Here is a 16,075-nt window from a genome sequence, read left to right as displayed (position 1 = left end):
ACAGCTACGATGGCGCCCAGATAAATGACGGCCACTTATCATAGTAGACCGACCTGGAGTTATGTAGCATGCCTAATGGAATGTTACACTCCCATCAATTACGTGCGGACCGGCACAATTACAATGAATTAGCCGCTAATAAAGCTCTTTAAATAATTCTATTCAAGCATTTTATTAGCATACGCCGTGATGTAATTGGCAATAGAATACAACCGTATTTATTGAAACGCGCGTCACTTTTATTAGCGGTTTGTCTCGCTGACAGGATCACGCGGCCGGAAAATGATTTCATCATTTCGCAGTCCGACAGTGGGACGTCGCCGGCGTTATCTTCTATTTTTGCCTCCCACCCCCGCCCCCCCCGACCGTATATTTCAGGGGGCAGGAACAATGTGGCCTGACAGACATATTCTTTATGAGGGGCTCGTGGTCGCTCTAATTTGACACAGTTGTCAGAGATAAAGCTCCTTAGAGAGTGTGGCCACGCTCTGGGTAAGAATGGGGATTAAATTAACACCCCCACCTTCACATCCTCTGACCCCAATAGTCCGGGATAAAACATATACACGCCGGCTAACTTCGGCGTCTGTCTCTCGATGACTGCGTTTTTATTGCCAAAAATAAAAAAAATGAAAAAAAAAAACTACAGAAAAGAAAACCCTCACCTCAGCTTTTTTTATGTCTCCCACTGAGAAAGGTATATTTCCAATAAATCCATAACGTGATGCAATTAAAACGCACCTTTACTGTAAATGTGAAATGTGCTTACGCGGTGTAACAGTACACCCCCCCCCCCCCCCGCAGCTTCCTCGCTCTCTTGTTCATGGCAGCTTTCTATCAGATGACCCGAGCACATAAAATCAAATCAACACTGGAATGGATCGTATCAAATTCTAATGAAAACATAATGTGCTCTTAAAATGTGTGTTGGCCCGGCAGCCAGTCATCCGGTGAGCCCCTCAAAACCCCGCAACCCCCCCCCCCCCACACACACACACACACTTCCACAACCACCATCACCACCCGCCTCAGATGACGTGATGAATAGCGAACACGGATGGAATATGCATCAAAGTCGGGCTCATGATTTATGTAATAGCAGTCACTTGGACACTGATTAGCTGCTCTGTCAAGCGTGTAATACGAGAGGCACAACCCCTGGTTTATCAGTCATTTATCTGAAGTGCGTCCTGATATTATCACTGGATCCTAATGTCATCATTATGCCGCGCAGCATGTGCGGGCCAGCGTGTCACGGCGTCGGCGACGTCGCCTGTCAGGGGTTCAGGCCTCTTCATTTGCAAAAGTGCTCGCGCATTCACGGCGGCGTGTGTCAACAGTAAAAAAAATAATAATGGGGAGGGAAAAAAAAAAAAATAGCCGAGGCAAAATAAAAAATCACATCAGGCATGGAGGGACACAGGCGTGCTAAGTAAGTGGGCACTGGAGGCAGACATGGGAAATGTGCCGCCTCTTTGTGCCCATCAGGATGATTCTTCAGAGAGGACTCGGGGAGGAAAGCGTCCAAGTAAAAGGAAGAAGCTAACCAGTTGTCTTTTTACAGGTTGGATTCAGAGGGCGTAACGGCTATTGTACACTTGGTAGCTACCACAAAACCCCCAGATGTGCACTGTGAAGCCCAGAGAGCCGCGTTAGCTAATACGACGTAGCTCGCTCAATCTGTCAGGAGTTTTTCCGACGGCTTCGACTCCTCCGACAAAGACAATGCTAGAGCTAAATTGAGTGAGGCACACGCCATCAAATAACGGGGACAAATTTGAGCTTTCCCCTTCGGCTCCTCCAGTCGAAGCCAGCCAAGGCCCGGTTATAAGATGTCTTTCAAAGATGACCCTGAGCAATTTTTCCAAACCAATTTGCTGAAAAAAAAAAAAAAAAACTTCAGCATCATAAAAGCTAAACTCGCTCATTATTCCCAATGACAAATTCTTACATGTATGGTCAACTACAATTTTGGTTAAACCACAGCCTCTGTGATTGTGACACGAAACAGAACAATTGGTTTTTAAACCGAGTGCACAAATCCCGGTAATTTGGCCGTTTTGCTCCCTTTCTGATCAAACTCAGCAAAGGCCTGATTGTCAAATGTCTTTAAAAAGATAATTCTGATTTATTATCCTGCGGTTTAAGGCACATATGGAGTGATTTTTTTCTACTACTTGATCTGCTTCAAACCTTTTCACAGTCCATCCATCCATTTTCTACCGCTCAGGTCACAGGGGAAGTAGTTTCAGGAGACATACCCAGACTTCCCTTTCCCCAGCCATTTTTTCCAGCTCTTCCAGTGGGATCCCGAGCCGTTCCCAAGCTAGCCGAGAGACATAGTCTCTCCAGCGTGTCCTGGGTCGTCCAAGGTCTCTTTCCGGTGGGACTTGGTCGGAACACCTCACCAGGGAGGCGTCTGGGAGGCATCTGAATCAGATGCCCCAGCCACCTCATCTGACGGAGGAGCAGCGGTTCGACACTGAGCCCCTCGCGGATGACCGAGTTTCTCACCCTATGTCTAAGGGAGAGCCCGGACACCCTGCGGAGGAAACTCATTTCGGCCGCTTGTATCCAGGATCTTGTTCTTTCGGTCACGTCCCACAGCTCATGCCCATAGGTGAGGGTAGGAATATAGATCAACTGGTAAATTGAGAACTTCGCCTTTCGACTTAGCTCCCTCTTCACCACAACGGACCAATACAAAGTCCGCATCATTACAATCGCTGCACCGATCCGTCTGTCGATCTCCCGCTCCATTCTTCCCGCACTCGTGAACAAGACCCCAAGATACTTGAACTCCTCCACTTGGGGCAGGATCCCATCCCCGACCCGGAGAGGGCTAGCCACCCTTTTCCGACAGAGGACCATGATCTCAGATTTGGAGGTGATGATTCTCATCCCAGCCACTTCACACTCAGCTGCGAACCGCTCCAGTGAGAGCTGGAGATCACGGCTTGATGAAGCCAGCCGAACCACGTTCAGTATCGTTACAATCACAAATCCTTTTTGTGTGTGGTCAACACTGAGTTTGGCCGGCAAGATAGCCGACGAGGAACTGACGTGAAATCTAGACACAAATAGATGAGCTGATACGTGGCGATTGTGGTCAAAGACCCAAGTAAGACTGAACCAAAAGTTGCAAATGGTTCTAATGGTCACTTGAAGGTCAACTCTAATCGGTCAATTTAAAGCCAAAATGCAGACCCGTTCGGTCTTTTGTCGAGAGGGTCAGGCTTTGAAGATGGGCAAACTGTCTTGGGCCCAAATGACACAATATTCCATAATCCACAGCTAGCAGGTCAGGAAACGCTCATGAGTCACAGACAGCCGAAATTGAGAAACTCACACCTTGTTCACTTTGTGCAGAATCCCCAACAGCCACGGGGACAAGAAGACTCAAACCTAATCAGGCACAACTCTCACTGGATACTGTTGGTAGTGTCTTGTCTGTATCATTGTTGGACACTCTGACACTGATTGCACCGGCCACGGGACTGTAAATAGCTGCATCACTGTGGCCGGGAGAACGCGATTGGGTGACAGGTCGGCCATGAAAGAAATGACAGCCGCTGGTTGTGTTGCGCGCTTGCATAACGTATCTCACAACTCATTTATGCTGTACAATTGTAGCAGAGTAGTTGCTGTACAAGGACAAACTTCAATTCTGACTCGTTCTTTTGTTTCTTCTCTTTGGCACCTCGCTGCCTTTAACAGATCGGTGTTGATACCGTGGCAGACATCTTGGTTGAGGGGAGGAAAGTCGCAATTGCCGGTAGAGATATCACAAAGTGACACTCGAAGAGCAGTAAGCGCACACGTGGCATTTTTTTTCCCCTCACGTGTGGGGTCACTCGCTATAAAAATCTGTGATACTGGCTTTAGAAGTACAGGAAAGGGGGAACAGGACACATGACTGAGCTCTGACAATCACGCACTGAAGGTTGGACAAAGGTGCCAAGAAAGCCTTTTATTTATTTTTTTAACCGTGTGCGACAAAAAAGCCGGGGGTTGTTATTGTCGCAAACATCTGGCGGCGTACGCCGAAAGGAAGCCGGGCGAGCTATAAGTCCGTCAGCGCCCGACACAAACAAAACTAGCGAGGGAAACCGTGCAGGAAAAACAGCCCTGCGAGTCTCGAAACAAAAGAGATCAGCACAGACAGGCGCCACACCTTGGCAATGATGCGGCTCACAATCAAAGGAACCGTCGTCACCGCCGAGGTCCTGTTTTGAAAGGATATCTTAAAAAACCTTTAAATGTGATTCATTTACGCAAAACAATTGGACTCTTTGTTGCCATTCACACGTACTTATGGTAACGCCGCGTGTTTCGCTGCGAGCGTTGCACGGTACTTTCCGCAGTGAACGACAAATGATCTCAAACATGGCTACTGTGCAAATTGTTTCATGCGTAGATGGGACATGTCTGGTGTAATTGCATTCATTAATTTTAATTGAAAAAGTCTAATAACCTGAGACTTTGATCTATCTATTTTGTGTAGTTGACATGGAGCCAATACCAGTTGACTTTTGGTGACAAGCAGGACACTTGAAGACAAGTAACCAGATTTCTAGAATTTATTTAGCTAGCATTCGAGGTCGCATTCGCACCAATAGACATTGGACCTTTCCGATGGCGATCTTAAGCTCCGCCCCCTTAGCCGTGTCCCACGAGCTTCCAAAATGGTGATTAAACACAACATGTTTGAAGTGGATTCTCTATTCCATATTCCAGATATTAGGGAATGTTTTTTGCCAAAGGCGTCAGACTTGTCCAAGAGAGTTCTACAGAGAGGTCTCAACTATTTCACGCAAGGATGCGTACACGGAATTAAGATTTTGGACGGAGCAGGACGCAATGTCAGAGTTACAGCGACCGATGCAAAAAAAAGTTTGATGCCTCACAAACTTCATTTGGAAATCCAAGAGAATGAAATAGTGGAATCGTACTGCGCATGTAAAGCAGGGTGAGTACTTTTTACTTGGAAAGATCACGAGTAATATCATTGTAGTCTTTATACGTGAGTGGTTGTATTCATTTGACTTGGCTCGTAATGGAACCCAGTGCTCTGTCTTAAAAGTACGATGCGATACAAATGGGAAAATAGACATTTGTCTTGCGTGACGTGGCGCATTTACGAATCCCTAACCCGACTCTTCTGTATAAAACATGACACACTTCATTCAGCAGGTCAGCGATACACTAACAAAGTGAAAGTTGTTCTCCTGCAATGTATAAAGCACTGATAATAATTCAAAAGATACTTCTCCCTCACTTACCTTCGAACATACAACCATGAGTTTGTTGATATTGTCCACATTTAGTTGTACGTGCGCTCTTCCGCGAGCCTTAATCCATCGTAGACACATCATCAACTGCGTTTTAGGCTTTGGAAAATGAATCAACCGGGCCCCTCGTAACCTAGGCGGATATCTTTCATCAGAATTGCACGTTCCCCAAGCGCATCTGAGGACCATTTTCTTCGTAACATGAACTTTTCCAAGCGCACGCTACTGACAACCAGCATTGCTTATGGGGCAATACAGCGAGAGGGGCGTGTCAAGCCAGGGGTAAGAAAAATGCAGCTATCTGATTGATTGGCTGTTATTGTACGAGTGATTGACAGGTCGGAAAGGACCATTCAGAGTATTTTAATGTGGATGTTTTTGGAATGTAGGTAGACGCTGGAGCTACAGTAGAAAACCCGCTCAAGAATGGGGAGAACACAACTCCACGAAGGGAGGCCGCAGCCCAGATTCGAATCCAGGATGGCTCGATCCGTGAGTCAAGACCGACAGATGCGTGGCCAGGAAGTGAGTCTCTTTACATTAATTGGACTTATTGATATTCAGGCGTATTGAACTGAGCGTCCCGACACAAAGAGTCCCATTTAAAATTTAAATCTTTAGCGTCATTTCCAGTTCTTTGCCGACCATACTTTTCTTCAGGATACTTCTCCCTCACAAAATACAAAAATGAGAAAAAGCTGAGACTCTGAATTCATACATTTTATTTGCTGCAGCCTCACGTGGAGTGCACAACAGTTCAAACTTGCAAATATGCCATTGCAATCCCGAAGACCCGCTGCAACTATCCTATGAGAGCGCAATATGTCAGGCATTTAAGCTTGGCTACATACCCACATTTCATTCTATTTTTTTTTTTTTTAATAAAAAAAGGCTTTAAAAAAAATCCCCCTTCCCCCCATCATTAAAGCTAAAATCTCACATGACGCGTTCCTGCCACATATGGTAATTTTTTTTCCTGGCCACCAAGAAGAGCGTTCCTAATGATTTCAAAAGAGCGTGGCTCCCCGGCTCCAGCAGAGGGGGCTGCTTACTGCAATCATATGCTGATTAATTGGGCCCGATTCTCCCCATGCTGGGAACATAAGTTGTGCCACACTGGAGGCTTGCATGTCGGTATGCGGCTGAAAGGTCACAGGGCGTCTTCCGGTCACCTTTCAGCAGCGGCGGCCCTTCACATCACGGCTGACGGACATAAAGAAAAGAGCCATTTCCCGATGATCCCTCATCAAGCCTATATCAAACTAGGCTATGTTCATTTTTATTAATTGTGCATGTTGCTCTCTAATTAGCTAATGAGGGACAAAAAAGGGTTTTTCGAGCAAGAAAAATGCAAATGGCTCTTAGAAAATAGCACCAAAAAAGTAAATGGCAAGGCTGAGAATCATCCTTCATTGAAATGTCAGAGATAAATGGCTCAAATGTCACATCAATTAAAACGGGGGACAGTTAGTAGTTCATTAAAGAGAGAGCCATATTGCACCGTCGGGTACCGTTGCCAACCCTTACTATCTGGGGCAGACTGGCAGCGGGTCCAGATGGCACAGAAATCCTCACAGATTTCAAAATGGTCTCTGCAGGGGTGGCGTATCCCCCTCCCCACCCTCACCGCCGAGAAGGGGTGTGGGCCACAGGCCCACGCCGGCCTGCGCATTCCAAACGGAGGCGTGCGGCGAGCTCTAAAGAAGCCCTGGAATTAAAATAAGGCTGCGGAGGACAAAGACATATTTTTATTTTTTTTTGAAACAGTACAAGAATGACTGAAATACGGAGTTAAATGCACGACCGCTCCGGGGGACACGAGAAAAGTCCGCCGCACTTAAGACTTCATAAAAACGGCAATAAAATGCGTATGCACCGCCTTCCGCGTTGTTTATTGTGACGTGTCGGATTTATTAGTTTGTCGTTCATACGTGCATCCACGCGGGTATTTTTTTTATTCACGAGCTTTATACTCGGGGACCCCCACGGACCCCAGTGAAGAGTCACAGGAGACGGGGCTGGATAAATGTTTTTGCTATAAGTGGGAATAGAACATGTCTAAAATGAATACGGATACATGTATAATCGCATTTGTCCCGTAAAACTATCAAGCAAATCAAATATCTAAATCATTACTACGACTTGTCTGCGGTGTGCTGGGGACCCCCCCACCCCCCGCAAGACGCCATATTCCCCCCCCCCCCCCCCCGCAAGACGCCATATTCCATAAGCCTGGTGTTCGTCTCTGACAAAGGAGGGGCTTACGCATGGATCTTGGCCAATCCCGAAGGGTGAGTTGATTTCCGCCTCCTGCGATTGGTTGACGCTTTTGTGCGGCGAGAAATAGGAAGTGATGAGAAGGGTACCAAAGTGATTCCGCTATTAAGGAGGTTCAATATATCATTTGATGTGTCCGAAAGCTTTCGTTCGCTTACTACTCCTCATAGAGAGCATATCGTGATATCATTCATAACACTTTTCGCATACGCTGCTCTGTTAATGACGTCACAGCTGTCACACAGTCACCATAGTCGGCTGTTGTAGTGGGTGGGGGAAAAAAAATCATTGCTGCACATTATTAAAATAAGAAAATTTTGTAAGCAACTGTGTCCTTTTTTTAGTTGTTGAAAAGTAAAATTTTTATTCAAAAAATCACTTCATCCGTCTGTGACGCTTTTAGTCCCGCCGTTTACTTCTCCGTGAAGACACGATGCATTATGCAAATTTGCTACTTGACTATGGGTCGATGACGATTGTTTAAACTTAATGAAATGTTGTTTTCTTTATGGCTGCTTCTTTTAGACAAAAATTATATACATGTATATCTGTATATGTGTGTATGTGGATATATAGGTCAACTATGTGTGTGTGATATATATGCTATTACGAAAAGGGAACCGTGAGTCCAAATATTTTTGGCGATTTAAAAAAAAAATAATGAATATGAATAGCACACACTTTGACATTTCTATTGAAGTAAATGTCGTGAAAATTGTTTGAAAAAGCTGAAAAGTTACAATTTAAAATCTACGTTCCATGTCCTTGGACTGAAAAGTCGCCCTCTCCAATATGGCCGCCACATAGGCACGTTGGCAAAGTGGCCTGCCAAGTGCACTTGTCGGTGAATCTGGTTTTCTGATTTAATCCATTTATATTTTGGAAATTTTTCTTTCATGGGGGAGGGGCATTGATGTGTGTTGTCCAATCACTGGTGGGGTAGCCGATGTCAGCCTCCTTGATTGGTCGACTCCTTCACCTGCGTATTTATTCGTTTCATTTACGATGCACGTTTTTAAAAACTATTTTAACAAATATATCACAGCATTTAATGGGATGAAGACCAAATGGTGCGTTAAAAAGCAGCGTGTTTAACCACTGGGTGGGAAGCTAAGTTCCGCTTCCTGTGATTGGTCAGGTCCTTCTTGCGCGCAAAGAAATGGGAAGCTCTCAGATGAAAGCCAAGTAAGGTTACATTGTTTTGTCAACTAAAATTTCTACATTTAATGGCTTGAACTTCGCAGTTTGCGTCAAAATAGCCAACAAGTAGTGTTTGTGTTTGAATGGGGGCGGGGTAAGGTCTGATGTTGTCCAATCACTGAGGAGAGCCAACTTCTCCCTCTTGTGATTGGTCAACTGTTTCACACGCGGGTAGATAAACAGGAAGCGACGAGAGAGGAGGCAAGCGAGTCGTAAAGGTGATGAACCGGGACTCTCACTTCATTGTAAGAATTTCATTTACGCTGTTAATGTTATATTTTGCCACCCACAAGCACAGCTGAATGTTTCTTGGAATAGTTTGCTTCAAGTACTGCAAAGCCAGTTTTCCCCGTAACTCTCCAAACAGGGAGCTCGTGTTGCGTCCCCCTTAGCACCTGCGCGTCGTTGACTTCTCACGGAGTTTGTCTTTAACGAGTAGCACATGACCGACGAGCACTGGGACGCCGTCAGTGTCTTTAAGCAACGCGCAGGCTCTCTGCTTTTGTTTCCCGCGAAGAGATGGGTGAAGAAAACAAACGCTGCTCGCTTCCTTCGCCGTCGTCTGCTTGCGCCATGCTAGCCCGACGTGATGGCTTTATTTTTAATCAGAGCAGACTATTAGCCGGGACATAATTGCCAAAGTCCATTATTTCCCCCCCCCCCCCCCTCTCTCTCTCTCTCTCCTCTCTCTCTCTCCTCTCTCTCTCTTCTCTCTCTCTCTCTCTCTCGCTCTCTCTCTCTCTCGCTCTCTCTCTCTCTCTTCTCTCTCTCTCTCTCTCTCTCTCTCTCTCTCTCTCTCTCTCTCTCTCTTCTCTTCTCTCTCTCTCTTTCTTGTGCAGGGTCTATTAGTGGTTTGCTAAATGGCAGGCAGTCTGGTGGGTGCGTATCCAAAGTGCACGCCGCACCACTATTGTTTGGCTCAGAAATGTGCTCTCCTTTATTGTCAGTACAGGCAAACCCCTTGTGAGAGCTGCAAGAAGAAGAGTGGAAGCAAGAAAGTTGCAACACACACAGTTGTGATCACATACCATGACAGAAGTGTGTGTGTGTTTGTGCACGCTTTTGTCAGCAAGGGGGAGGAAAGTCTCACTGTAATAGTGAGACTTGGCCTCTTCTAGTAAAATCACCAATGCTGTACAAAAATTAGAGTGTACGCCACATTCTCCCACGCGAGACTGTTCATTGATGCGGTGCTACACCTTAAAAGCATTCCCTTTATGTTAACAATTAATTTGACAGTGTTAACAGGCGCAATTGAAGCCAAGAATCAGCATTGGAACACTTTCTCTATTCAGGGGCCTACAAGGTCCACGGTGCATTTATGGGAAATTAAGAGGCAATGAGCAGACAATGTCTGGGGTGTTCCAACAAAATTGACATCTTTTGAATCATCAATATCTGAGAAATCCTTATTTTCTAAAGCAAGGAAAGCACATTTGTATAGCGCATTTCATACACAAGCTAACTCAATGTGCTTTACATGATTAAAGGCATTAGAAAACAAAGAGATGAAACATTTAAAACTGCATTAAAAACAATAAAAATGACAAACAAAATATTAAAAATGACAATTTAAACTGCATACATTGCAAGTAATATGATCAAAAAGTGGATATATTCTTAAAAAAAACATGAGAAAAAAGACGTTTTCTGCACAAGTGTTTAAATTTTCCTCTTTGCCTTTCTCTTTTGTTTTGTACCACGTTCAAATTTACTGAGTAGGTGTTTTTTAAATTGAATTTGCTTGAAAATGTGTATTATTGTTTCACAATGTCCAAATATATTCCAACACAAAATGCCCATTCATTCCAATTGAATGTCATCAACCTAAAATAAAAAAATTAACATTAAACTTCGACCCAGATTTAACTTTTGTTTTTACTCTTCTAGCTAAAACTTGAGATCATTCGCGCTTGTGATTTGACTACAAAATTACGTTAAAAAATGATGTATTGAAACAGCCTGTGGATTAGAAATATTTGTGCGTTAAATGTTTTCAAGATTTTTTTTTTCTTTTTTCTTTTGACGCTGTATTTGTTAAGAGTTGACCGAATATAGCATTCGCGTGGGCCCCCAAATTTTAGATTCCTCCCCTGCTTATTAGTTAGTCTACTGTCACATAAAAACTACAATTATTTTCAAGTATTTCAAGTATCAATCATTTTTTCAAGTATTATCCAATACCAAATAAATTAGAGCTTTAGGGTTGTTACAGAGGAAGAAGCATGAGATACAGTAGGCTTGGATGGAAAAAGATGATACGCTGTGGCAACCCCTAACGGGACAAGCTGAAAGGAAAAGAAGAAGAAGAAGGGTTGTAGATTTATGCGCAACTGAAATAACAGACATAACTTGTGGGCATAACAATAAAAATATGCTTCTTGGTTTTAGAAACTTCCTGCGTAAAGGTTATTGGATGGAAAAGGTCTCCTTGGTTAAAACTCCTTCGAATCAATGTGACCTTTATTTGTCATTACCCCCACCCCCCCCCCCCCCCCAAAAAAAAAAAAAATCACATATAACGTAGTCAATCATCTCCTTCTTCCCCCTCAAAGTAAAAATAAAAAAGCAACTGCTGTCTGGTTATTGCCAGTATCCATCTCAGGCGTCAGAAAAGCTGCACGTTTTTGCTGTTGTTAAGGGCTGGAAAGCAGAATCCCATCGGAGTTGCACCCCAAGGAACAAATTTAATGCTAGAAAAACATCCCGGCCATCAACCAAAAATGACGGATTGAAAATAATGTCGAGCTATCTTGGGAATCCCCCACCAGACAAGGGAACAGACTGCATTGTTTTTCTCATTTATGTGATATATAGAACAGAAAGAGGGGGAAAAATGGGCGATTTATTGGTTAGATAGGCGTATTCCTTCTCATGCACCAAAGAAATATTGGATTGCAATGTCGGGATCAAGCCACATCATGACATTGTTTGGAGGCGAGCCGTTCAAACATGTAAGCCATCATCTGTTGGGCGGCCCGCTGCGCGTTTTCCGATAGATCACTCAATGCAAATGCGTGTGGGAAATTGCGGGGAGTCGCCACGTGCATATGTCAATGACGCGAGGTGTAAATTGCGCTTCCTTTAGCAGGGCGCCGAGATGAGGAAGCGGAGGGAGAGCCCGTGCGCTCCCGAGACCGTCGCCGTGCTCAGTCCCCTGGGGACGATCCGAGTCCACGCCTGTGAGAGTGGCGTGCACGCCATCCAGATCCTAATGGATGTCGCACCTGCTGAAAGGTACCGCACAACAGCCGGCCCGCCGACGCCGTAAACAAAGGTGTGAAATTTACAGGCAGACAGTATCCACTCGTGCCATGGCGCGCCGCCATCGCTCATCGCGAGCGGGGGGCCCTTTTTGTAGATCCCACAAGAAATATCCCACAAGAAAGTTGGGCAAATATGAGGAGGCGCTAGAAATATGAGGGCCACTAGAATACGGTCGGGGTGGAAATTGGATTTCCGGCGGCACGCACGTTTGTGATTTTGTTTTGTTTTTTCCCGCTCGGTATTTGAAATTTCAGCCCAAGTAACTGGTTTATTACTCACACGGGAGTCGATTAGAGCGCCATGTCTGCATCGGGGAGCGCGCTTCCTGTTTACGTTTTCCCAGCAAGTTGAGCGCGGGCACTTTTGGAGTGTGCGGCGGCAACGGCGGCGGCGGCGGCAAACGTAATTGCATTTCACGCCCCGGCCATCCCTCAAAATTGTCAGAATGTCGACAGTCTTACTGGAGCGATCGAGACTGATTAAACCCGGCGCTAATACGTAGTTCCTCCTTATTTCTGCAGGTCCACATCCCTACGTCGTAGATTAGTTGTGATTAGATTGGAATTAAATATCCCTGTATCGCAGATTCGCATTTGATAACCTTGAATGGTTTGGGAAATTAAACCATTTCCAAGTGCGCCCAGATAGGAAGTTCTATGTTTAAATTCTAATTTATGGAAACCCATTTAATGACCTTGTATATTCTCCCCTCAACATGTGTTTCCTGGCTGTGTGCGACGGGCTCAAATTCATCAAGCAGTAAAAACATTCCACTTGTTGTTAATGAGTTGAAGTGAGGAGATTAATAATATGGAATTTTGATGATGGGAGATGTCCTATAACCATGCCCGGGCACCTTTCTCCCATCTCTTTGCGAGCAGGCTTTAATTTGTGCGTTCAGGTTCAGTAGGAATATGCAAATGAATTTAATGATTCGCATCACTAGATCATCTCTCAGTTTAATATCGTTTGCGGTGTCGGTCATAAGCGACGCCCGGATCGCATCCTCAAAGGTGCCGAGCGGAAATTATTAAAGAAAATGTTTGGGTTTGAAGATGTGCCCGAAAAGGAGTCCACAGCGGCGCAATGTGAAGCGCCATTAAGGTATGCCGATAAAGTGACAAAATGTAGGCTTACCTATGTAGATCTCACAAAAGCTTCCCTGTAGCTCTAATAGTAGGGATCAGCCATTTCCATTGATTTATTTATGACATACTAAAAACAAGGCTCTCGTCAGCTTTGGACGTGCTGTGTCGCGGGCTTAGCGAGTCAGGCTGATAAATGATCTCCGAGGCCATATTTTTGGGACAAGGAAACTACGTTTATGCACAGCGAGAAGACGCGTGAGCGCCGTGCAGGTGGGCCGTTCTTACTACTCGCTGCCAAATTCACCCAAGCAGCAGCAGCAGCAAAAAAAAGCATTGGCGGCACTGATAGCTACTTATTGATAACCGCCATTATAGCCACATAAACGGCCTTGAAGTATTGCTCAGGCACCATGACCGTCAGCTCTTTCTAATAGAAACGTCTCAAGCCCCTTTTGCTTCCTAACTGATCTTCGCAACATTTCCTGGAATCAACCTTCCTCTCTGCCAGTCTTAACGACAGCCCTGAAGGCACCATCACATGAACAAATTCATTACATCTCCAACAACCCCAGTTGGGGCCCCGACGTACCAGCCTCCTGCTAACCAGCCTCAACGCACCCCCCCAGCCAGCCGCCCCCCTCCTCCTCTTTTGCTCGTTTTTTAGCATGGCCACGCCGACGGAAAAATAATGCTTCATGTTTTGTTTACAGCATATTACTATCGTATGAAATATAATGCTGCTTGAGTCTTTCACACAGACATAACACGGAGGAAATCGTATTGCTTTTTTTTTATTTTTATATTAAGGTGAAAAATGGAGAGGGGGGGTGAAAAAAAAAAAGGCCGGACTCCTGCCCCGAGACATTTTGTGAGCATATTATTTTACAATGCTTTGATCAATTTGTCTGTCAAACGGGCTGAGATGTGAGGAAAGGAGGGGGTGGGGAGGGAGGTGGGACCACGTCGGTGGTGTTGGGGGGGGAAAGCAATTTAGCCTGTGAGGTCCTCAATAGAAATGTACTACAGAGGCCTGTGTATGACATGTTGCATTAGAACTTGAGTAGCCTTTATTGCCTGATAATGTCGCAAGGCAATGCCGATATCAATCATCCTTAAACAGCCTTTATGATGTTTTTTTCATGAGCGGCAGCCAGAAAAAAAAAATAATGCATGAAACATTTCTCTCAAAATAATTGATTTAATTCCGAGCTCAGGGATTCCTTTTAACAGTGTTAAAAAAAAAAAAAAAAGTATGGTGCTAGAAGCTAGAAAGTGTTCTGAACATGCTCCTATAGAAAACTGTAATTAATTTAACTCGGATAAACATTCGGCCTCATTTGCATATAGATCTAAACATTTATATTTGCGCATCTGAATTCCCAGCACGCTCGGGTCACATGAGCTGCCTAAAATCCTGAGCGGCTCCCACCCCAAAAAAAAAAAAAAAAGATCATTGTACGTGGCGGGGCCGCAAATCCGCCTTTTCACACACACACACACACACCACACACACACACACACACACACACACACACACACCCTCCTCCTGTGACACAAAGCCACATAAATCTGTGTCTGATTTTTCACATTGCTCATTGTTTTTAGTTAATGATTTTCATCTGTTTGTTGTTGCTGTGATAGCGGGGAAATGTACCATATGCTCTGGCAAAAGACAAATGATTAGCAAATGAAATTCCGGACAGCTGTCTGACTGAAAGCGCTTGGTTGATAGCATTCTGCTACCATAATTAGCTTAAGCTTTGGGTTAATTAACTTTCTACCTGGATATGCATAATAATGGCGTTTCGCAGAATGCCAAGCAGGCTCCAGTATATCAGCGGCACGGGCTGCCTTTTTATTTTGGATTTCCAGAAGCATATTTCAATTTCGAGAGGCGATTTAGCTCGGGAGCGTCGTCGAATAGTGTAGATTTTCCTCCCCGCGCCAGATAATTCTGAAACAATAGGGGTGTATTATGTGGCAGAAATGCCATTTCTGAATGTAATTAAAGAGGATGAAAGCAATCACCGATTTTTAAATGCTTTTGTCTCGCGCCAGGGCCTACTTGTTCAAAAAAAAAAAAAAAAATACCCATCAAGAGGAGAAAAGAAGCAGCAGAACCCCCAAGTCCTTATATAAGAGGTCTTTTGAGACTCAAGTGAAGTACAACAGTAATTAGTCCTTTGTATGAATTTGCCGGCCGCGGTCATGATTAGCTAAGCATATGAGAGGACGGCGGGCCTGCGTTGCTTTTAAGGAGGTGGGTGTTAAAGTCTATTTATCACCAGTTATCCTCGCAGCTTTCCATTATCGCCGGCAACACAGGACGGGGCCCCGAGAAGCACCTAATTGTTCCGAGGAGGAGTGTTTTTCCTGTCAAAGCCGTCACCCTCCGTGCGCGTTTGGCATCCGTACGCAGCCAGGCGTCCTGCATCCGCGCAGCCCCAATACCCGAGCTGTCACAACAGCTTTTTACACACTGCCGACGATGGTGTGAAATATCTGAGGTGATGCGTTTATCGTTTTCTTTTTCTTTTTTCTTTTTCCCCCCTTTTCACACTCACGTAGTGTTGTGAATCAATGTCCCGGTTCACGCTGAATGGCACTATGCTAAATGCGCTCCCTGTTAGGGGGGCCTGTTTACATGATGTGCTCACACACCGGGAGGACACACATCAACAATGTATGTTTCCAACATCTCCATTTCTCTCTCTCGGTGCGTTTATACTTAGCCCAGCGTCGCCTTTTAATCACTCGTAATTATTATGTCGCCGCCACCCGAGGCCCAACTGTGTCCTAAATAAACTGCTTACATTTGTAACTTAAACTGCTTTGTCATACAAACGGATATCTGCTGAGATCTTGAATGAAACCATCAGACGGCAGGCCGAGGGACTTTTTGACGCGGTCTCCCTAGAAATGGCCATGAATAATTCATAGCGTAATGATATT

The 16,075-nt window shown here is 44.9% G+C and overlaps 1 protein-coding gene across 9 annotated transcripts in view; it reads left to right on the top strand.

Moving 5' to 3' along the window:
* Nucleotides 1–16,075, top strand: part of mgmt (O-6-methylguanine-DNA methyltransferase) — a 135,422-nt gene that overhangs the window by 46,816 nt on the left and 72,531 nt on the right. For 4 of the 9 annotated variants that reach the window (XR_009797425.1, XM_061836995.1, XM_061836993.1 and 1 more), the window contains 2 exons: nt 5,681–5,816; nt 11,857–12,005. Coding sequence is in view for 8 of the 9 variants with exons in the window: in XM_061836995.1 (XP_061692979.1) it covers nt 5,718–5,816; nt 11,857–12,005 (248 nt within the window). In the remaining variant the exon portion in view is untranslated. Of the gene's footprint in view, nt 1–5,680; nt 5,817–8,858; nt 9,014–11,856; nt 12,006–16,075 lie in introns of those variants that run through there. The other 5 variants (XM_061836996.1, XM_061836997.1, XM_061836998.1 and 2 more) reach the window with 5 other exon arrangements.

Source organism: Syngnathoides biaculeatus, chromosome 12 (assembly GCF_019802595.1).
Source record: "Syngnathoides biaculeatus isolate LvHL_M chromosome 12, ASM1980259v1, whole genome shotgun sequence".
In the NCBI taxonomy this organism is placed as follows: Eukaryota; Metazoa; Chordata; class Actinopteri; order Syngnathiformes; family Syngnathidae; genus Syngnathoides; species Syngnathoides biaculeatus.
Note: the sequence above shows the minus strand (reverse complement) of the source record. Positions and strands in the feature narration are given on the sequence as shown.